At 33.4% G+C, this 23,798-nt stretch overlaps 4 protein-coding genes and 1 long non-coding RNA gene across 10 annotated transcripts in view; 4 read left to right on the top strand and 1 right to left on the bottom strand.

The window, feature by feature from the left end:
* Positions 1-1,510: 1,510 nt before the first annotated feature.
* The window catches only part of LOC141446207 (uncharacterized), a 47,017-nt gene continuing 24,729 nt past the window's right edge, over positions 1,511-23,798 (bottom strand). The window contains exons 12-14 of the long non-coding RNA XR_012453575.1: positions 17,251-23,323; positions 5,462-5,728; positions 1,511-5,030 (exon numbers count right to left, since the gene is read on the bottom strand). This is a non-coding gene — a long non-coding RNA (uncharacterized lncRNA). The remainder of the gene's footprint in view (positions 5,031-5,461; positions 5,729-17,250; positions 23,324-23,798) is intronic.
* On the top strand, positions 9,326-10,054 carry LOC141446179 (uncharacterized). The gene has a single exon (XM_074112650.1). It carries the CDS (start codon positions 9,329-9,331, stop codon positions 10,007-10,009), a length of 681 nt encoding a protein of 226 aa, XP_073968751.1. The 5' UTR covers positions 9,326-9,328; the 3' UTR covers positions 10,010-10,054.
* LOC141446180 (histone H4) lies at positions 12,044-12,464 on the top strand. The gene has a single exon (XM_074112651.1). It carries the CDS (start codon positions 12,100-12,102, stop codon positions 12,409-12,411), a length of 312 nt encoding a protein of 103 aa, XP_073968752.1. The 5' UTR covers positions 12,044-12,099; the 3' UTR covers positions 12,412-12,464.
* On the top strand, positions 13,421-15,081 carry LOC141446204 (histone H2A). Its single transcript, XM_074112703.1, has one exon. It carries the CDS (start codon positions 13,469-13,471, stop codon positions 13,841-13,843), a length of 375 nt encoding a protein of 124 aa, XP_073968804.1. The 5' UTR covers positions 13,421-13,468; the 3' UTR covers positions 13,844-15,081.
* Positions 20,124-23,798, top strand: part of LOC141446181 (uncharacterized) — a 158,064-nt gene continuing 154,389 nt past the window's right edge. For all 6 annotated transcript variants that reach the window (XR_012453566.1, XM_074112657.1, XM_074112656.1 and 3 more), the window contains exon 1: positions 20,124-20,259. The gene's annotated coding sequence lies outside the window, so the exon portion shown is untranslated. The remainder of the gene's footprint in view (positions 20,260-23,798) is intronic.

Genomic DNA, 23,798 nt, shown 5'->3' with positions numbered 1-23,798 from the left:
TTTAACTCCATTTTTATTAGGGATTGCTTACAAAATATTAGGTCTTTAGTTTTGCGTTAATTACAACATTCAAACTGAGTGTATGCATACAGTAAGACCCCGCTTAACGCTGTTTCGGTTTAGCGCTCTTTTATTTCAACCCGGGGATTCCCAGAAATTGCTCGCAGCACTACGGGGATTCCCCGAAATAGTGGAATTAGCGAAACAAACCGGTTTAGATGAGGTAATAGAAGACGTCGAAGAAATATACTGAGATGGACAAAATTGGCGCACCACTCAGTTTTTGTTTAGTTAAAATTAAATAAATTATCTTCCGCTTTTGTTTTTGACGTACATCACTGTCTAAAGCGATTTAGGGTACGTTCACAACGGAGCTGTGAGCATAGATGATAGCGGAGATGATAGCAGTGATGCATCAGCGCTTATAGAATAACCTAGTACATTCTTATGTGAGCGTGCACAACGAAGCTTCGACTAGTGACTCATACACGCTGCTATAAACGAGCATAGATGATAGAATTGAATTTTTCATTTTTCTGCTAGCTGAACTCCAGTATCGGAGCTTCAAAATGGACGTCGAAAAATTATTTAGTGCTGTCTTTACTCATTATTTTTGGTTATTATTTTATTATTTACTTTTAAACAATATTTTGTTTTTTAAATCGTGCTTACATTTATTTTCATGTGTATTTATTTGTTGTTTTTTTTTTCAATAAAATCATTACTAACCTAAGAGTAATCACTAGTTTTTCTTCTATGGTTATAGGATTTCCATGACAATTTTTCCAAAGTTTTCTTAATTTTGACCTTATTTTTTCTAAAATATAGTCGAATGTGGGTGGACCCATCCTCACATATTAAAAAAAACGATCCGGATAATTTCTAAGTTCCTTATATAAATAGTGAAATTCACCCAAAGTACTTCGTTTTTTATTTATGGGATGTACATGATATTTTCTAAAGCGTTTTTTCTTTAAAATATACCTTTTTGTTGCTGCTGAACATAAAAACTCTTCTTCACTTCTCGGACATGTTGCATGTATCACAGCTCTGTTGTGCACACTAATCAGCGATTATATTTTACTCTATCAGTTATCATCTCTGCTATCATCTATACTCACAGCTCCGTTGTAAACGTACCCTTAAGGGAGACAAGAGGTCATTCAAGATGAGATGTACAGCAGAGAGAGAGAGACGATAGGTCCATCCGGCACCTGGCTTTGCGAAACAGGAGTATAACGGGAAATGAGATAAAAAGTCTCATAAGGCAAGTCCGAAATTTTTCCATCTCCAGCAGGATTGTTTGAAGAAGACTTTTTTTCCCCCCCTTTGGCATCGGTATCACCCATACAGCCAGCATATCATTTATTTGTACATAAATACCAGAAATTTAGATTTAAACCTTTATGTTTTTATAAATTATCCATTAGTACCTAAAACCTGTTAAATTTTAATGCCTGCCTCTACCATAAAACCATATAATATTTCATACACCTTTACATTTCTACTGCTCAACATGCAGATATAATTATAAGGGGAAGTTAGTTCCTTATAGAGGCGGTTGAAAAGCTCTTTTCTTTGTGTTTTGTGCTTCGCACACTCCATGATCGTGTGCTCAACGCTGTCCACCTCATGGCATCTCTCGCATAAGTCACTATTAACCCTCCCAATTTTATATAAATACTCACCGCAAATAGCGTGGTTCGAACGCAACCGGCACATACTGTTTTGAAGAAGACTTAATGAAAGTAACCTTAGAGCCCGACGACATCCTGCTCGTGGCCCTCTCCTTACCACAGTTCACAAAATGACCAGGCTTCAGTTTGCACGTGAACATGTGAATTGGACTTTAGACAACTGGAAGAGAGTTCTCTTTATATAGATGAGGTAAGAGTTTAGGCCTAAATTCTTCAGATGGCCGTAGTTACAAATGGCTTATTTTTTCAGCCAACAATATTTTGAAAGTCATATTGGAAATCATAAGAATAAAAAAAAAAATTAGGGTGGTGCGTTAATTTTGTCCATCAGTGTAGTTCAAGAAAAAGCAGCTAGTCTTTCTATGTGATGAGCTCAAGGAATTAACTTGAGCAAGAAGAAAACAAAAAATATTGAGAGTAGTGATTTGGAAGAAGAGCAACAAGAACTTTCGATGGCGTTTTTTTTTAAAAAGGAGTTTGACCACACTATAACTGAAATTATGGACCAATTTTTTTGAAAATGATCCAAATTTTGACAGGAGTTCAAAAGCAAGACGGGGTGCTATAGATGCTTTATCCACTTATCAACAACTTCTAACAGAACGCAAAAAGAAAACGCAAACTACATTAGATGCCTTCTTGACAAAAAGGTAGAAAACTGGAAACACAGAATAGACTGAATGATCTCACTGACTTAGAATTTTATTTGTTTTTATAAGTATGTATATTCGTTTATATTTTTGTAAGAAATAAATGTTTGGTTTTATTTTTATTAAAAAAGACATAATTATTAAATTTTATACCCAACCAATTTTCTATCCATCTTCCCCTAACCCCATTACATATTTACATGTTGAGATAGCCTCGTTTAGCGCTGTTTCGCATTACGCTCTACTTTGATGGAACGCATCCTACGCGTTAAGCGGGGTCTTACTGTACTTATTTTGCATACAATAAATTGTTTTTCTGCTTTCTAATTGATTCTTTATGTTTATAAAAGAAAATGAGAGCATTAAATTCATTGTTACTTTGTTCAATTTCAGTGCTTAACAAGTACGAGGGTCGTTTGAAAAGTCCGTGCAAAAATAAAAACTACTTAATTTTTTGGGGTAAACCTTTTTTATTTTTCAACATAGTCTCCTTTTAGGCTTATACACTTCGTCCAACGCTGCTCTAGTTTGTTGATCCCTTCCGAATAATAGGATTTGTCCAAGTCTGAAAAATAGCCATTCGTTTCTGCAATCACCTCCTCGTTTGAATAAAATCTTTTTCCCGCCAGCCATTTCTTCATATTGGGGAACAAATAGTAGTCCGAGGGAGCCAAGTCTGGAGAATAGGGGGGGATGTGAAACGAGTTGGAACCCTATTTCCATTAATTTGGCGACCACAACTGCTGAGGTGTGAGCTGGTGCGTTGTCCTGATGGAAAAGGACTTTTTTGTGGGCCAATCGTGGGCGTTTTTCTTGCAGCTCGGTTTTCAAACGGTCCAATAACGATGAATAATATGCACCTGTAATAGTTTTACCCTTTTCCAGATAGTCGATGAGGATTATTCCTTGCGAATCCCAAAAGACAGTCGCCATAATCTTTCCGGCCGATGGAACGGTCTTCGCCTTTTTTGGCGCAGATTCCCCCTTGGTAACCCATTGTTTAGATTGTTCTTTGGTCTCAGGAGTGTAGTGATGTATCCATGTTTCATCCACAGTGACGAAACGACGCTTAAAGTCCTGCGGATTCTTCTGGAACAGCTGCAAACCGTCCTTGCAACACTTCACACGATTTCGTTTTTGGTCTAGCGTGAGCAATGGCGGCACCCATCTTGCGGATAGCTTTGTCATGTCCAAATGTTGATGCAAAATATTATGTATCCGTTCATTCGAGATGTCCACAGCACTAGCAATCTCACGCACCTTCACTCTTCTCTCATCCATCACCACATCATGGATTTTATCAATGATTTCTGGAGTAGTAACTTCAACAGGGCGTCCAGAACGTTCAGCGTCACTTGTGCTTATATGGCCACTCCGAAAATTTTGAAACCACTTATAAACTGTTCTAATCGAAGGTGCAGAGTCACCATAATGTTTATCAAGCTTCTCTTTAGTCTCCTGAGGCGTTTTGCCTTTCATAAAGTAGTGTTTAATCAACACACGAAATTCTTTTTCGTCCATTTTTTGAAAATCACTCGACTTCCTCGATTCAAACGAATGCCAAACACAAAGAAATAGACCGATCTGGCTGAAACTTGGTGTGTGTTCTTCCAAGAGATGCTACTAACTAAACATAACCTCGATACGCGCCAGTAGTGCTATCTCTCTGACTTTGCACGGACTTTTCAAACAACCCTCGTAGTCATCCTAGAAACAAAAGTTCAGTAGATAAAGTAAGAAAAACTTAAGTGTATGAATACTTTTTTGACCCACTGTACATCTTTCAACAGGATAATGATCGAAAACATACAGCAAACAATACAAAAAAAGTGGCTACTGCAGAACGCTCCCAGAAGACTGCATGTACTTTCCACAATCCCCTGACTTTCAATAACCTAATTGAAAATGTGTGGAGTATTCTGGAGCAGAAGGTTGCGCGCAAACCCACCATTACGAACAAGGGTTTCGTCTGGTTGAAGTTTTACTCGAAGAATGGGTAAAAAATTGGATAATTCAAAATACCTAGAAGACTTCAGGCCGTAATTGAAGCCAAAGGGACTTCATACTAAAGTGCTAAAATTAAAATTCTGACTTCTTATATTTGCAAAATAAACTTTTTGTGCAAATACTTTTGAACCGGTCAATTTTTTTTTTAGTTTCTGAATTACTAATTTAGATGTTAATGTTTTATCTCGTTTTGTTATTAAATGTACATAAAGTTGAACTGAAGATTATAATGATAAAAGTTTTGGGATCCTATTTCGTGTCCTCATTTAGAAACAGCAAAATAATTCGCTTGTGCAAATACTTTTGGGCGCCACTGTATGTATTGATACTTCCTCATATGAGTAACAGTAATAACAGTCTTCCTTCAACAGTAAGTGGTTCCACAAACAAAGGAACAAAATTCAAACAATGGGTAGGCAACATTATATGCAAACCACTTAAACTAAAAGTTACTCTTGCACTGCCACCAAGTCGTCAGTCTGTGAGTTCAGAAACTGGCCAAGCACGGTGGAAGTACAGCGATCGCCATAGCTCTGACCACACGTCTAGCGCCACAGTCCTTACTCACTGTCAGTGTCCTTCTGTAGGTCGTTCTCCCCCACTCCGCTACCCTCTGTGCTCTGCATACCCCTTCTCTGTGCGTCATCTACTTCATTGCCGCCTTCACAGCTGTTAACTAAAATTTAATCCAATTATTATACTTCAAGCAAAGCATTACTTCCTTCTGCCTCTTTTATTTATTCATTATTAATCATCAATATCGCCAACAAATTTTCACTAAATGTATTTTTTCTTTTTCTTTTTTTGGCGCATCAACAGCTGAGGTCATTAGCGCCCGGAGCTTTTTCCAGTGCACTGCCGGCCTCCGGACAGTGTTCTCTCGTTACAGACAACACTGTCCATCACCGGACAGTGAGCTGTAAGAAGCTCCTAGGAAGAGAAAATCTAAGGGTCAGCTGCTGGATTCGAACCCGGGACCTCCGCGTGGGAGTCCAGCATGCTAACCTCATAGCTAATCCCTTCCCTATGTGTATTTTTTCTCTTCATTTATTTCAAATAAACCAAACACTTCACTTCATCAAACTATAAACTGATCGGTTAACTTACCTTCTAAATTAACCAACCAATCAGACAGCTGCAGTAGTTGTAATGTCGTCTTTTGTTTGCCCTCTTTATGGCCCTGGCTCTTCCGGCCTTGACCCCAAGATGTCCAACCTTGTCGAGGTGGTGGGGCTTACGCACTAAGGGCCCTAGAGATTAACGCTCTCTCTAGGGAATTGAATTGTTGTGTTTGTTGTGTTGTCTAGATGAATTAGTGTGTGTAGATGTGATCTGCTGATTTTCTGTACTTCTTTTCCGTACGTCTTGACAAGTCTGGAAAAAAAAGAAGCAGAAAAGAGGAGATTGTTAATAATAATGAAATTTGAATAAGTAAAATTATTATTTTTTCATTGCTGCTATGCCCTGGGATACTAACTGGTAAACATTAAACATCAAATCAAAACAAATGGAACTGGCTTTCCACTGTAGATTGGAATATGTATGTGTTTCTTTGAATTTTTAAGTAAGTAAAACTGTATTATGTAAATGTGAGAATTTGTTTAAATTTAGGTAAACATGTGTGCTTATATAAGTTATATTTTTAAATTAATCAGCTGTGTTTTTAAAAAAATACTTTATTTTCAAAATAGACGTAGCTATTGTAATTTAACAGAGAAATACAAAAATTGATAAAGTTAATATTCACTTAAATTATAACATTCAGGGAACTCTTGTCCTTACACTATGAAGGTACGAATGAGTATTAAATTATAATTATGATCTTTAGATAATACAATATATGTGGCACATACAGACACGGCAGGAGGGGATTTCTCGGTTAATGCAGACATGTATGAAATGTATGTGTATTGGTGGCTAGTGTATGATGATAAATACTCTTAATTATTTTTTGTATCTCGAGACAACGATTTGGCCCATTATTTACTTTCACTTTTAACATATTTTAAAAGTACTAGAAATGCTCTAACTTCAGATATCCGAAAATTCTTGACCAGTTTGTTATCAGAAAAAATTTAAATATTTGTTTAAGATTCAAAATGGAACTGTTTCATTCACATGGAATTGGATTTGATGTACATAGGAGCTGTAAATTTCCGAAACCCTTGATAATAGTTTTATTACATTAAGAAAAAACAAATAAGTTTGAAATTTCTGGAAGATTTGCTTAAATGCAGCTACCTCATCTAAAACCTCTGTGTAATTTATAATGATTTGAAATACAATTTAAACTTCATAAATGAGTGGCCCTCCATAAATGATCTTACCTGGATCATAAAAGCGATAGGGGAATTCATTAGTTTAAACTATAAACTTTATGGAACAAGGACTTTATCCCTCTGTTCGGTTTGCAACTTTACACAGCAGGAGAAGATCTAGCACTTCATTGCAAACTGTCAAATCCTAAAAGAGTTTCGCGTGAAGTGGTTGAAAAAAGCTTACTTACTTATGCTCCTTGTCACACAGCAATTTCAATAAATCAGAGTTTTTGGCCAGTAAAAACATTCCTGTGGCTCCTCCAGCCTCCTTATTCGCCCGACTTGAGTCCTTGTGACTTTTTCCTCTTCCCGAAGTTGAATTAAATCACCTCAAGGGAACTCATTTTGGGACAGTCGAAAACATTCAAACGGCTGTAACCGACCAGCTGTAGGCTATTCCAGTATCGGAGTTCGAGCACTGCTACGAGGAGTGGAAACGTCTCCAGCGCTGTGTGGCTTCAGAAGGAAGTTATTTTGAAGGTGACAATATAGAATTGTAATTCTTTTTGAATAAAAAATTTTTAAAAAATCAGTCTCATTATTTAATTTACAGACCTCGTAGTTTATAACCAAGAGTATAACCTTTATGTTGTCAGTGATTTTGTTTTATTTGTTTTTCTAAATTAACATAATAAAGATATTATTATTATTATAAGTGAAATTTTGTATTTATGATGTGTTTTTAATAGTTTGAATTTGAATAATTGAAAGCAGTGCGGGCAGCATTTGATGAGGTGTAATCATAATGAGGATTGTAATGCTTATATTTCGTTCATGTAATGCATTCGATTAGTTGTTTGAATTTTGCTATGATTTAATATTTTTTTATTTCTCTTTAATTGAATTATTTGTGATGAAAAAAGAAAAAGTACTTGCTAGTACTTATTTGCATCATCTGAACCAATTTGAAGAAAAACAGCTGGCCTGAAAATCATTGGATAATTTTTTTGATGTTATCGATAATTAATAGTTTAGTTAATATCGATTTTTCCAAAATGGTGCCTTTAGTGTTAATACTGAAATCAACTACTTTTAAGTTCAAATTTTAGGTTTTTTTTTTAAAGAAAATTTACTTACCTAAGCTGTGGTATAGGTAAGTCTATAAGTGTTGTCAACAGATTTTTTTTGAGGTTTAAAAAACAAAACATTTATTTGACTAAGCGGTGGCGAACGTCAATATTTTGAAAAAGATATACTAATATGTTATTAGTAAAAAAGCAGTCTTTAAATAAATGAAATTAAAAATGTAAACTTCTCATAGAGCAATTAAGGAATAAAATATCGATATGTATAATATAATTGATTTAATACATTGATATGTAAAGTATAATTTATTTAATACATCGATACGTAAATAAATATAATTTATTTTCAAGTGCCAAGCGAGAGTGTTTCACATCATACCTATACATACTTAAAATTTATATTCTTAGAATTAAAATCATTTTTAAAAAAATATGTGTTAACTCTATATAACCACTCACGTCTTAGAAAATCTAAATTTAAGCCTACATCTAATATATGTAGGTTAAAAGTTTAATGATAATGAACAAAATCAGAAATCTTGAAAATTTTAGATATAAAAATTCATGTGAATATAAAAACTGGATTTTACTACATGTTTTCATGTATGACTTTATTTATTTATTTTTGTAAATAGCTTTTCTGTAAAGAGAAAACTTGTATCTTCATTTTCTTTTTAATTTTTGTCCATTCTCGTAACTGGAAGGTAATATTTAAACTTACAACATCCTGAATTGAAAGTGAAAAACTCGAACACTCTATTTGATTTCAGTTTCAAAAAATTATTTCTTCAATTATCCGTAAAAAAAAAGTGCATTCATTTATTTGATGTTAATTAATACGTTTTTGGTTTCTGTGTTTTCATTACATTTGGTTTTTGCTTTTTGCATATAGAAGATTAAAGAATTGCTCGACAACAAATTCAACGACAATTATTTAAACTAGTCCCAACAGAGAATTTTGGAATTGTGCTATAAAGTGCACGGTACTATTTATGTACTTACTTGTAAAATAATGCAAATATTTCTGTAATAAACTTTTATAGGAATTTAGTGATTATTTTTTTGGTAATAATATATCTTGCTAAAAGAAATTTTTTTAAAAAAAATAAATTTTTGAACATTAATAGCAATTTTTTTCATTTATCAAATCTTCTTAAGAGTATCACGCAGGCAAATCGAAAGTGATAATCTTGCCAACTTTGAGTGTAAATTTTATCTATAAGATCAATTAGAATGCTGTAAATTTGTATTCATTTCGGTTCTAGAGTTTATTGGGAATGATATAAAATAAATAGATTAAAATATTATAGGAATTCTATAAAGTTATTAAATAAGAATCACTCAGTGTAACCTGAATGTGCTACACTTTCTTCATTTTAACGTGGAATAATGAAATTACTTGGCTATATTTTCCAGAAAATATCTCTGTTTACTAAACTTTAGTATCTGGTTAAACTGATTAATGTATTTGAAAATTTCTTAAATTTTCATAAAATACTTTAAAAAATTAAAAACTTCGAGTAATGAACACTGGACCCATGTGATTAGTTGACCAAGTAAGAAATATTATAGCGGTGTCTACGTTATGGTCCGGCCCCTAGTATATAATACTAGTGACAGTGGTCAGATGCATGTTACAAGCATATAGGCGTACTATAGTGATACAAGGAGACATGGCTGAAACCACTGATCAACCCGCAGTCGAGCCGTCACCAACTGCAGCTGTTACGAAAAAGGCCAAAGGAACACCGAAGAAAAAAGCGGCCACTAAAACGGCGAAAAAGAAGGTGTCACATCCGCCTACCTCGCAGATGGTAACTGCTGCTATAAAGGACCTGAAAGAAAGAGGTGGATCATCGTTGCAGGCTATCAAGAAATATATCAGTACAACGTATAGCGTGGACGCAGAGAAGCTTTCATTGTTCATCAGAAAATATATCAAGTCGGCCGTAGAATCCGGTGAACTGGTACAAACTAAAGGCAAAGGTGCTGCCGGATCTTTTAGGCTTGGCGGAGGAACGGATAGCAGTGCTAAGACTAAAAGCAAGAAGAAGAACAAGAAGGCTGCACCAGCAGCTAAGCCAAAACCGAAAAAGCCGGCCGCTGAGAAGAAGCCAGCGGTGACTAAGAAAAAAGCAGCAGCTGCGCCCAAGGCTAAGAAAACTAAAAAACCACCTACTACTCCTAAAGCACCAAAACCGAAGAAGGCGAAGGTTACACCGACTAAGGCGAAAAAGACGACTGCTGCAGCTCCTAAGGGGAAACAACCTAAGAAGCCAGCAGCTAAAAAGGCTGCGACTAAAAAGAAATAAGATCACACTTCAAAGATAATAAAAGGCCCTTTTCAGGGCCACCAATTATTAAATCACTTAACCCCTTACGTGCACGCTCGAATTATAACTCGAGCGCTCTAAACTGGCCAAACTGTGCACACTCGAGATAATTCGAGCAGCGTTGTACTTACTTCATGCTGCTATAATTTTTCACACTCGAATATGATCGAGAATTGAAGTTAATGTGAAAGCAAAGAAAAACAATATCTTTATTGATATTTGTCATTTACATGGGATTGTAAGCTGTAACACTTATTCAAGTATAAAATATAGCTTTTTTTTTTTAAAAAATGAATTGAATAACAAGTTAGCAAAATTTACCATAAAAACAAGCGGCCATTAATTATAATGTTCTCACGTAAACGGAACTCATATTGTTATCCTTGTGCACATTATATAGTAACATAATTGCTCACAAAATACGTAATATAAGACTACCTCTAGAATCAGCTGATAAGTGCCAAAACCATTTGGTTGGTATTAATGAACGTTTTGGCGAACTCCGTAGTTCATCCCCACGTGGTGGAAGCTATACGAGAAACTCATTGGGATTTGGATAGCGTTGGACATCCGCTCTACTCCAGTACTAAAAATTGATAAATACGCCTGTTGCACAACAGCACGGTTTTTTACGCGATCACTGGTTATAAACCTTACACACTTACTCGCATTACAAGAACGTTAGCACCAGATGTGAGAATAAACGTTTTGTGGAAAAATAATTCGAATAAAATATTAATACTGAGTTTTTACAGAAAACCATTTGCTACAAATTGAAAAAAATTGTTAACGAAAGCATTTCTAGTTTGGCTGTTTTTGCGCAGTTCAATAATTAATATCGTGTCCCTCACTAAATATCGTGTTTTTTTAAATGTCAACAGCTGATTGAATTATAACAAACCAATTATTGTAGACCAATAATTTTAAAACACTTTGTTACTATGGAAACCTTGTAACCAGTGATCTAACCAGTGAAAATTTTAATAGAAAAATCTGCATAACAATCCTTTCTTCCAAGAGATAATAAAAATTCTTAAAGTTTAATATTAAGAAGATTAATTAAAATTCCATAATCACAAATGAACAATTAACAAAGCGGAGTTGTAGCGTGAAGTAAGTTGGGACAAAGCTGTCCTTTGATAGTAAAAATTTCCACACAATTAATTACTAAATTTAATTAATTGTAATCAAACCGAGATTTAATTTCTATAAAACTAAATATAAACTACAAACAATAAAGTAGTTAGTCCCCCTACTGTTTCAGTCAGGGCATGAACCACAGGATCGAGAAGTTAACCTACTAATATAAAAATTGTTATGCCATTATCCTATACGTGAATTAACAATGAACCGTTCAGAATGCTTTCACAATTAAGTTATTATTTGTGATAAAATTATCTACCTGAAAAATAAAGGTGAACAAAAAAGAAAAAAGATGCATAAGACAAAAATGAATTTTATTTTGAATATGAGATTTTAAAAAAATTTATCTCGGTGCAAAATTAATCGAGTCACTCAATTGAGCCGTTCACTACACAACTCGATTAACTCCATAAAACAAACAAAATATGCCATGAAATTATGTACATTATTTTATTAAAATTCCGTTTAAAAGATAAATTCAAATAAATTTACCTTTGAATTACTAAATTGAAGTTGAATTATTGCAAAGATTAAAAGAACGCGGAGTGAATCAAAATAGCCTCTGAAAGAAATTATTATTCATGGGCCAAAAAATTGTGAATCGATAAATGGTGTCAATCTTTATTATTTGAGAAATTTATAAATAAAAATATAAAAAGCTATGACTGAACCAAGTGTTTTGACGCTTAAATTTTAAGATATTTCAAAAAAGTGGAGTTAATTGATTTGTGCAATGAACGGCTCAATTGTGGATTCGTTCGTAGTGTTCGTAAAGTGTTCGGTAATCATCGTAATTTCTAAAACCCCCCTACTAACAAAAAAAAAAAACTTGATGGGGGACACCAATTTGAGAGTATAAATAGAGTCTCAGTATTAGGGTGTGCCATCAGTTCAGTTAAACTACAGTTCAGGCAAATAATCAAATCATGACTGGCCGTGGTAAAGGAGGTAAAGGACTAGGAAAAGGAGGAGCCAAGCGTCACAGGAAGGTACTGCGTGACAACATCCAGGGTATCACCAAACCAGCTATTCGTAGGCTTGCTCGCCGTGGTGGTGTAAAACGTATTTCTGGATTAATTTATGAAGAGACTAGAGGCGTGTTGAAAGTGTTCCTGGAGAACGTGATCAGAGATGCTGTTACGTATACTGAGCACGCTAAAAGGAAAACAGTTACCGCTATGGATGTAGTGTACGCTTTAAAACGTCAAGGTAGAACTCTTTATGGTTTTGGAGGTTAAACAAAACATTCCAGAACTATTTTATTTCAACGGCCCTTTTCAGGGCCAACAAATGCTCATTAATATCACTTGTTCACGCATGCTCGACAGGCAACAATGTAATAAAATAAATTTCAATGAGGTTGGTATCGATTCACCCATACGTCATAAGTTTTTTATTCTTTATAAATGCTCTGTGAGCCAATATTTATTTCCTTCGACCGGAAATATAACTTGCAGACTAAAACAAGAAATCAAATATTATACATCATACTTACAAAAAACATGATGGCTTGCAAGTAAATAAATCAATCCTCTGGTTCTTGTAAAAAAAAAAATAGGCATTTCAGAGTAAAGTATAGAACAATACATAATAAATAAATGGATTAATATTAATTAAAAACGATTTTTTTATTTTTAAATTTCATAAGTGCGTTATTCCTGAAGGGCCATTCAAATTTTACACAAATTTCTCCTAAGCGCATCAGCTGATTAATTTGACTTGGTTCATAAATTAATTAAGGCATTATTAATATAGGCGCCAAGCTTGAAACCTCAATTTTTGTTTTCTTTCATGTTTGTAATCATACATGAAATCTTTCATGTATGTAAAGTTTTGTAAACAAATAAATTATTATTATTATTAATGAATACTACTGATCCATAAAGCTACTTATCCAAGTTGAAGAAATAAAATAATTTATTCTATTTTAGGAATAATATGAACATAATTGGAGGTTTTATTATTACGAGGTTCAGATACTTGTTTAATTGATTCTACTAGTTTCATAGAATTTGCTCAGAACTTCAGTCATAACTATCTTGACTTTTATGATTTCCATATTAAATATTTCCATTATATTTAAGTATTTTAACCTGATTTGGGTCCAAGTCTTTAGAGAATAAAAAATTGACGTTGAGATGAGCTTCCGAGTAGTTCAGGTTATCGACACCAGATGGGAGTCTAAAGCTGGAATGAACGTAGCCAATCATCTTGCAGCACTGGCACTATATAAATGCAGCTTTCAGCTTTCGTCTGTTAGTGTTTCTCTGATAAAGGCAACAAGAACAGCAAAATATGTCAGGCCGTGGTAAAGGTGGAAAAGCAAAAGGCAAGGCCAAAACAAGATCATCCCGAGCAGGATTACAGTTTCCAGTCGGAAGAATTCATCGGCTTCTCCGCAAGGGTAACTATGCTGAACGAGTCGGTGCTGGTGCTCCAGTCTACTTAGCAGCCGTAATGGAATATCTAGCCGCTGAAGTGTTGGAGTTGGCAGGAAATGCGGCCAGGGACAACAAGAAGACCAGGATCATTCCAAGGCATCTACAACTGGCCATCAGAAATGATGAAGAATTGAACAAGCTGTTATCTGGTGTCACCATTGCTCAAGGAGGTGTTCTGCCCAATATTCAAGCTGTGCTGTTGCCTAAGAAGACTGAGAAGAGCTCTTAATTCTGTAAAACCTACAAACATTTCAACGGCCCTTATCAGGGCCACCATAAGAGTCACTTAATACTTTGTTCTTAGAGTACGTATTGATTATTGCATCCAAATACTGAGTGGAACTGGTTTTCAATTATTAATTGATTTATTATAATTATTTGATAATTTGAATTAATAATTGGTAATAAACATCAATCTCTGTATTCTTCCCATTTTTTGTACATACATACAAAAATTTATTAAAATAAAACTAATAATTCTTATACAAAAATTTTAGAAACTTCTGTGGTAGTAACTTTTTTTAATTTGTATGCTAAATTGGAGTATAATCTAATCTGTATATCTGTAATAAATGAAATAATGCATAGGCAGCAATCAGTTCGGTTTATTGTGCATTCTACATTCTATATTCAATTCAACATGGCTGCTGACCCGCTCTAAGTTACACGGGTTGCTCTTTATGATTAAATTTATTTCGATACACATCTACAAAGAATCAATGATAATATTTTAGCAGTTTTACATAACACATTTCTTTTCAGTTTTCATGATAAACTCAATAATTATTAGTAGAGGCTCTTAATCAAAACTACAACCACTTAGAACCCATTTATTTATTAATTTTCTTTTATTACAAGAACTATCATAATTTTTAACCCAGCTGCCTGCCATTAGATTTTTTTTCTACAGAATTCTCTTCCAATACATGTAAGCAGACATTCAGAGGTAATTTGGAGCATTAAAAACTAGACAATCGGATTTGAAAAAATATAATTTTCATCAGCATCTCTTTGCCCAAAGAGAAATGAAGCCCCCAAAGTGAATTTCCTAAAGAAAAATATCCACGAAATTCACTATTATATTCAATGATAAACTTAAAAAAATATGATAGATTTAAATTAAGTTTGTTGTGTTTTAATTTATTATAATACAACAAAATTGCTTCAAGTTGACCAATATATACAACATATGTTGCGAATCAACGTTTACTTTTTCCAGCACAAAAAGGTTGTGAAGACGCCATAGGTTGTAATGGGGTTATCTAGTGGATAATGTGAAGGTACGCTTGTTTAACTTGAATGAAAATTTAAAGCATTTAAAACTTTTTTTAAATAGATTTTTGTTATTTTGGCAATATTTATAAACCATTGAACTGTTTTGTGTTTTTCTATTCGTTTGTTTTATTTTTATAGATTTGTGAGTAGTGTTTCTGTTGTGTTAAATTAAACAAGCTGTTATTAATGTTATCTGTATTATGACTTATTTACCTTTTCCTAATTTTTGGTAACAAGTAAGTGGCGACAGTATGTAGATATTTATTGAATAATACACGATCTTTCTCAATAAAATTTAACTTTTCCACAAAATGTGTTGCTATTTTGTTTCATTTACTGTTCATACTCGGTGGTAAATATCTCTCTTATTTCTGTTTTCGTATTATTTTTGATATGAGAAAAAAAGAGTTAGCTATAATTACTTTTCCATAGTGTAAACAGTTGCTTAAGTTAAGTATGATTAGTTTATTTAGCCTAAAATTAGAGCTAAAACTAAGGCTTTGTGAGTCTGGCAGTTCGAAATTTTTTAGGAAATTATTTATCAGTGACTGAATAAAGAGAACAAGTAAGTACAGGATCTATTGTTGATTCTTTGATTTCTTTTAAGTGGAATAAAATAATTTGTATGGGTAAAAATCAAATTATGTAGAACAAGTCTAACCTTATTGACTTTGTTCAATATAATGTTTTGACAAATATCAAAAGCTGCTTATTCAAATGACAATAAATGTTCATCTTTCATCTATCTATTGATAACTGAATATATGATACACCAAATCTGCAAATAAAACAATGAAAGAACGTTACCATTCCATTTGCTTGATAAAGCAACGATCGTATTCACTCTACAGTGAATCTGAGCATAGTTTCAAAATGTTTGCAAAATTGATTGATTAAATTAGCAGCTAAAATCAAGAGGTTTTTTTTTCACTCATTCTGTGTAAATAATATACAAATGAAGGTACATATCTGTATTTATGAAAAATGTCTTAAGCTGAACATCCCGACTGAAGGATCTACTACTGGTAGTCAGCTAATATATTTGGTCTTTGAGATAACTTTCTTCATTATTCTGTTCACAGGTCTTCGAATTAGTATTTTATTTTCAATGGAAGTAAAAGTTTTTTGTTTCTCAGTGAAGCTACTAGAACGTTTAAAGTGGTAATTACTAACAGCATGGTTGGAGTCAATTATTTAAATTAGCAGACCTACTTCTTAGGACAATAGCTCAGCTGCTACTCGACTAGGTTCAAGCGATGACAGGTACAAGAGTTTTAAGGAGAATTAGATCGTCATAAGGTAAGTCTGAAGGATGGAATCAATAAGTTTCACATAATTAATCAACCAGCCAACCATTCACTGGATCTTACTAGGTCACTAAAAGAAAATTACGTAATAAAGACACCCAAACAACAGAACTTAAGGTCCTTACAATTAAATGACTTAGACAAGCTGGCCAAACATGAATGTTCCCAATCTGTTCACAATAAGTTTTACAAAAAGAGCTGCATAAATTTTATATGTATAATAGGATGGTCGTAATAGTTATGATAATTTCTGAAAGAACGTATTGATTTGAAGACTCAACAGTAATATTCAAATTCAACGTCAATCTGGATGTATTTGGGGTTCTATTTAAAAAAATTGTTGTGTTTACGAAATTTGTAAGAATTTCTTAGGGCAATTCAAAAATTTTATCAGCACCTTTTTTTTTTGATGTCACGACGATTTAAATTAGTTTGTTATTGTTGAGTTCGACCATATGAGAGAGTTTTTGGAAAACGCAGTCACTACTATTAATGGAAATGAAGTAAAAACTCTCAGAGAAGTCATGAAGATTTTTTTATTTAAATGAATTAACAAAAAGTTCTAAACCGAAATTAATAAATGAAAGGTAAAAAAAATAATTTTTAATTTTCTATAATTTTTACTTTCGATAAATTCAATCATCGTCACTTAAGGGATCATAAAGCAATTCTTTTGACCAATAAATAGAAAAATTGCACATCATTTTCAATTATTAAACAACAAATATCAAAAATGTTACGCACAACAACCAAGAAATTAGAAAAAATAATTCTAAAATACAAAATATACGCTAAAATATTTCAAAAGTACTTATTTTTTTTTCAAAAATGCTCTGTAAATTTTTTATTTTTTACCAAAAATGGGGGGGAAAAAAACTGTAATCCATGATATACATACGTAGAAATTAAAGGACAATTTTAGTCACAAGCAAGAATTAAAAAGTAACAAAACAAATGAAATTAAAATCCACTAAACCCCATTTAAAATATACAGCACAGCATTATTCTCCTTTAAGAATGGAAATATGAAAAATGAATTTCTTTCAATACTCACTTAGATAAGTTTTCAAAATTACTTTGCATTCGATTGATAAGTTGATAGTAGTACAGCCAAATATTCAAGAACCATTATTGATTTAAAACTTATTAAGTTGACTAAAAAAGTAAAACAATAACAACAAAGCATCTATTTACTAACAATTGTTATTCATTAGTTACCATTTCTATTGTACACAACCAATAATGAAACTTTATATAAAATAGAAAGAAATAAACAAGGAAGGAATAAAAAACGGTACAATTAAAGATATATTTCGTAAAACAAAACGCAAAAATAATTGCATGAATTCTTGGCGAATAAAATACTGATGGTATCTAAAATAATATTTCTGTACTTTATCACAACTCTGCCATTCTCAAACCTTAAGCCCACTAAGTTATTACTGATTTTATTTACTAAATTCATAGAAAGTAAATAAATAAATTGACAGTATTATAACAAAAAAAGAAGCAGTTCAGCCATTCGCTGCCACAGTAGCACGCCTATAAGTTGGCCTCTTAAAATAAGCTGTACTAAAGAATTAAATACCTTATTATTAAACCTAAATTAAAACTCAATTTAATTACATTGTAATGTACAATTTAAAAAAAATTATTATTGATAAAATTGAATGCCCCCAGACTATTTCGTGCTCGTTAGGACCACAGGTGATGCAAAAATCAAAGATCAAAAAAACAAATTAATCATTAACTTCACAAAGATGCAAGAAAAGAGATGGTTGTAATTACTATAATTTAAGCATAAAATATAAGTTACTATAGACTAAAAATAACTACTAAAATTTAAAAACTAATAACGACAAACTTGTGTTATTAACAAAGCTCGTATATTAAAAGTAATATTTGAAACCAGCTGGTTTATTTTTACAAAGAAAACGTGTATGCCTATGCTACCTAGCGGCTTTAGTTTGAACTATTCGAGAAGTTTTGGTTTCAGCATGCTCTGCTAAACAGCACGAGTACCTACGCTCTTTTTTTTTTTTTTTTTAAGTTGTTTGGCCAATTTAAAGAAGCATTTATTCACCACATTTTATTCTAATGTACAATCTTAAAACATTCATAAATTACACTATTTACACTAAAACAAAATATCCACGCTAATCATAACAATTTTACGTCATGGATCGTACCAAATTAACGAGTTTTTCTCGTAAAATTGAATGCCATTGTCGTGGAGACGAAAATGAAAATATTAAGTTCGAGATCATTAGAAACTCAAACATACAAAATAAAAAAAAAAAGTTTAATTGCTCTAATTTTTTCCAAAATCTGTTATTTTATTTATTTTTTTGGGGGCTACTTTGTTATTAGAGCCCAATGTAAGTTATTATCGTCTGATTCTACTAAAACCTAATATTAGAAGCATCAAACTAGAATTATATTAAAAAGTGAACGTAATTTAAAAAAAAAAAAGAAATCGTAATACAAACAATCGGCATTATTATTATTAAAGTTAATGAATTTATTAGGGTGTGTAATAGGTTCAACGAGAATGAGATTAGTAGAAATAAAATTAACATGAATTTTTTAAAAGAGATTCTAATAAAATGTATTTTTGAATTATAGGCGCCACGGTAGCCGAGTGGTTAGAGGCGCAGCCCGCAATGCTAAGATGTATTGTTGGTTTAGTGGGTTCGATTCCCGGTCTTCAGGCCTTGAATTTTATTTAATGTGATTAATTTGATTAGGAAATTTAGTATGTGTGTTAGTCACCTCCGTCCACAACACCTAATTTGGTAGTTGGACGTAAAGCCCCGTCTGAAAAAATAGGCAATTACTTTTCTTTACTATTTTTTGAATTGATGAAATTTGAAACAAAAACAACTTTTTTTTATTTATTCCGTTTCGGTAATTTTTACTACCTTCTTCAGGGTATTATAAAAAAAAGTTTGTGAAGTTTAATGTAGAGCTATATCATCATAACTATTGTTATTTACAACGTTGTTACAACAGTTATGATGATATAGCTCTACATTAAACTTCACAAACCTTTTTTTATAATACCCTGAAGAAGGTAGTAAAAATTACCGAAACGTTGGTATAAAGCAAAAAAAGTTGTTTTTATTGATGACCGCACCTCGATATTCCCCAAAAATTATCCATCAACAACGGTGGAAATAAACCAAAAACCATCATTTTGAAACAAAGTTGACTATTATCATTTTATGGAGTTTGGTGTAAAAAATATATTCAAAGTTATGGGTTTTATTTGAACTAAGGATACTCAACACTGAATATAAAGCTTTCCAAGTTACTGAAATATTGCCAGGCAGTCTACAAAATATTTTAAGTATCAATTTTACTTTATTATTATTATTATTATTTTAAATTTAAATTTAAGACGCTATCAACATCTGAGATCATTGATGACCTGGAGCTTTTTTTTTTTTTCAGGGCAGTGCCCTTGTGGATAGAAGCTCCCCCCTAGAATGAGAAAAAAAATCTAAGGGGGCCAAGAGCAGGATTCGAACCCGGGAAACCAGTATCCTGAACGGGAAAGTTGTAGGTGTTTCCCACTGAAAAGTGAAAAACCAGAATTGAAGGACACTCTGTCTCTAATACAGGAAATTAGCCCCAAGAAATTCCGTCTGTCGTCTAGAATAAACACTCTTAGAAAAGAAAAGAAAAAAAAGCACCGTTTAAAATAGATTAAACTTGATAATAAATATGATGGTTCGAGTCAGATCGGTCTAGCTCGGCGCCAGCATGTCTGTGGCGAGGCATCCAGGCGGCGCTTAGCACTTAAGTTAGTTTCAGTCTTGGCCGAGTTCGCGGACGGTTTACAGTGGCTCTTGAGATTTTTAGCACCGGAGAAAAAAAACCACTTTCGTCCTCATACAGCCTCTTTTTTGTATAAGCCACTAATTTGTCGGTTATGAATTTTTAGTTATTTATTTAAAAAAATAAAAAATAAATAATAAATACACGCTGCTGGGTTTATTGAATTATTTATGTAGACTGCAACCGGAGCTGCAACTCCTATCAGTTCCGAGGGTACTTTCAGGTAATTCGTAAATATTATGTTGTCACTAAATTTGATTGCCATTTTGAAGTTAATGAATGTGATTACTGTTATTTCTTTTATTATTAGTAAACTGCAGTGAAGGGCAACCAAGAAAATAAATAATAAATAAATAAATCGACCATTCCTTATTATTACTGGTTTCCAATTAATTACTCATTCTTAACTTTACTTACTTCATATTTTTTCGCTTATTGTACTGCAGCAAGAGTAGGATACTGTAATTGTGTAGATTTTCAGGAAATATCAGTTATGAGGGCCCCCCCAGGTCCGGATTTTTGTTTTTTTTAATGATGCTATGTATGTATCCGCCTCAACACAAATTCAGATGTACCGGAGGTACCCACTTTCTGGAAAAGATTTTCTCGTTTTTCTTTTATAAATACTTTTTTTTTTTTTTTTTTTTTTTTTTTTTTTTTTAAAGAAAAAGCTCCAATGATTTTATTTAAACTTAGTGTTTATGTCGATGTATCAACTTTTTTTTTGGAATATTTCTTTTTATTCCAGGGATATCCGATTACGGCCATTTCTGGGACAAGAGATTGGTTAAGTTTTCCCTTCTAGAATGTAAAGTGTAGCCACCTATAAAGTAGTCAAGATCACTTGTGGCACTAGAGTTTCCAAATTTGATGGAAAATCAACTGACCCGTTTGTCTCACTTTACTAAATTGTTTTTCCCAGTTTTTATTTTGTTCTTTTCTAGGAAAAATGGCTCCTAAGTTTCTCTTTAACATTTTCTCCAGGAAATTCAATTTTGGGTACTTCTGGGAAAGAGACTTTTCTTAGATTCCCTCGAATTTTGGTAGTGAAACACCTTTAACCAGTTAGACGGTGGAATTTAGTTTTTTTTTTTTTAAAAAAACACAGTGTGCGGAATTAAAATCAGGACAATGACGTGTATATGACGTCGAACGCAGGGCAACAAAACAACCAAAAGTTTACAACGTCATAATAGTCACTGCAAGCGACTTTTTTTGCAATCTCTCTGGGGGGCTTGAGATTACAGACAGAGCATTCTGTGCTCATTCCAAATCTTGCACCGCTTCACGTATGCATTGCCTATAGTTAACTAGGGACGCACAAGAGCTTTTACAAGGAAGAAAAAAGAGCTTTGAATTCTGTGCAAAATGAAATCATGCTCGTACTGAGAGGTCTGAACCTCATATCTAAAAGGTAAAAACGGGCATTGCACAAGGGTTGAGAGCTTCTATTTGTGTACGTAATTCCCCAATCTCTAATGCGGAGACCAAACATGTACCAACCACTTATCATTTGCCTGGCTCCCACCACCGAATAAAATACTCAGCAGTTCTATTGGGTAAGATAAAGGAAGCCGAGTCTGACTGCAGAATTAATCCGGTCAAGGCGGCGTGGGGCTATAAGGATAATTGTAGGCTTATTAACCAGGCCACTGCAGGCTGCAGAAAACACATGCATTGCATGGGCCCCTGGCAGATGTCTAGCCTTTTGTAGGTTCTGTGTCAGGAAGAGGAGGAAACGGCACTCTGCAAATGTTGTGTCAGTGTGAGGGGCTTGTCTGGGGCTAAGGATGGTTACTTCTCGGGGTGAGTTTTATCCACAGAGTCTGATTAAACGAACGGGTCTGGAGGGCTAGCTCTAAAATAGTGGAAGCCACCATAGATCCAAAAGAGTCGTGCAGTGGCGTAGGCCTTGAGGCCGCCCTAGTTTAATCTAATCTAAGATAAAGGAAACATCCCACCAAAATGATATTCTTATTGTATTTTATTAAAATTTCGAGTTTTTATAGTTAATGGCAATTTTATATTTTTCACCACGAGTATATACTCGTCAAACACGCTTAACTGTGGGGTTCAAGCTTTGTTTATGGGACTACAGTACAGATGATATGGTCATACTTCTGGAACTTCAGCACAGGTGATTTGAAATCTTTATAACCCCGCTGAAGGAAGTCTTAACATCGAAGGTATTATAAATTTTTGATTGGCCAGAAATATTCGTATTTCGCCTACGTCCGATAAAAAAAAAATTTAGATTCTTTAATCAGGGGGGTACATCCAACTTTATACTCCAGGCGGGCGCCTCATCTCCAGCATAAAGCACGAGAAAAAGTATCTTCCCCAATACGCATATTTCTTTCAGAATAATTGATCATTAAACAGTTTTATGTTTAAAACTGAAAACATTTCTCGCTGTGGATCAAATCCGTCAAAAATATGGAATTTAAAATTAATCATAATTAAATTCTCTAACACAGATCTATAAGAGAGTGCATCTTATAAATATTTAAATAATGCTGGCCAATCTAAACCATATTCAAATAACTACAAAGTTCACTATCATTTGTGGGTACATTTATTAAAATATTTCTTTCGATATTTTAAAATTGGATTGACAGGCAATCAGGCGGGCTACATTTTCTTGTAATTTAAATTAAAATTACATAATGAGCAAAACTGATATTAACTGTAATTTAAAGAAAGGCCTGTAACTTAAATAGAACAGTTTGCAAACCAGCTTTTAAAAATCGAACTTCACATTACTGAACGACAAAGAATCAAGTTATAATTCAATTTGGGATACAGTCTATGAAAATCTTCCATTTCTTGCTTTTTCTATTGCCTTCTGTTTTTCCATCTGCCTCAATACTGTTCATCAACTTATCTAAATTCTTTTCCCATTCAGAGGTTATATTCTCGTTATCTGAAATATTAATTTGATAATGGCAACATGATTCCTGCCACGAATCAAACCAATATATTTTCTTATTCTGTAACTAATAATGGGATTAGTAAATAAACTTCTAGATATATAATATATTTTTTAAATTCAAGGCGCATCAATATCTACGGTCATTAGCGCCCCGGAGCCTTTTTCTCAGAATTTTCCCTGGTTACAGAAAACAACTAAGAGCTGTAATATGTATTGTGTGGTACTGGGTTGGATTCCTGGTGTCTAGCCTTTGGATTTTTTTTAAAGGTTAATGAAAGATATTTACAGTAAATTATGTTTGCTAGTCGCCTCCGTCCACGACACCTAATTTGGGTAGCTGGACGTTAAGCCCCGCCTGAAAGAATAGACGATTACTTTACTTTACAGTAAGAAGCTCCGGAAAAGAACAAACATTTAAGAGCCACCAGCTGGATTATTAGAAACCTAGGATCTTCGCGTGGGAATCCAGTTCGCTAAACACTGAGCTACCAAGCTCAAGGAAGTTCAGTAATTTTGAAGCGACGTCTGGTACCTCTAGTGGGAAGCTACGTTTTTTTTTTTGACGCAGTCTGTATGCTATTCTTCGGCGAGTCGCAAGCGCTTGAGTGAACTATAGTTCCTTAGGGATTAGCTGAACCCCCAAAAAATGTTGCACATATCAGCTGTCTCTAGATCTAGGTACATTATGGCAGTGTTGTTCGATATAGTAAGAGAAACTTATACGAATTTAAGGATTGAATAAAAGCAATCACTTCTACTTCTTAAGAGGTTGGTACGCCCAAGATTGTTTCAAAAGATTTTTATTGGAAAATAAATATATTGAACGCCGT

This window comes from Rhodnius prolixus, unplaced genomic scaffold (assembly GCF_049639745.1).
Source record: "Rhodnius prolixus isolate KJV_2025 unplaced genomic scaffold, Rpr scaffold_1, whole genome shotgun sequence".
Lineage (NCBI taxonomy): Eukaryota > Metazoa > Arthropoda > Insecta > Hemiptera > Reduviidae > Rhodnius > Rhodnius prolixus.
Note: the sequence above shows the minus strand (reverse complement) of the source record. Positions and strands in the feature narration are given on the sequence as shown.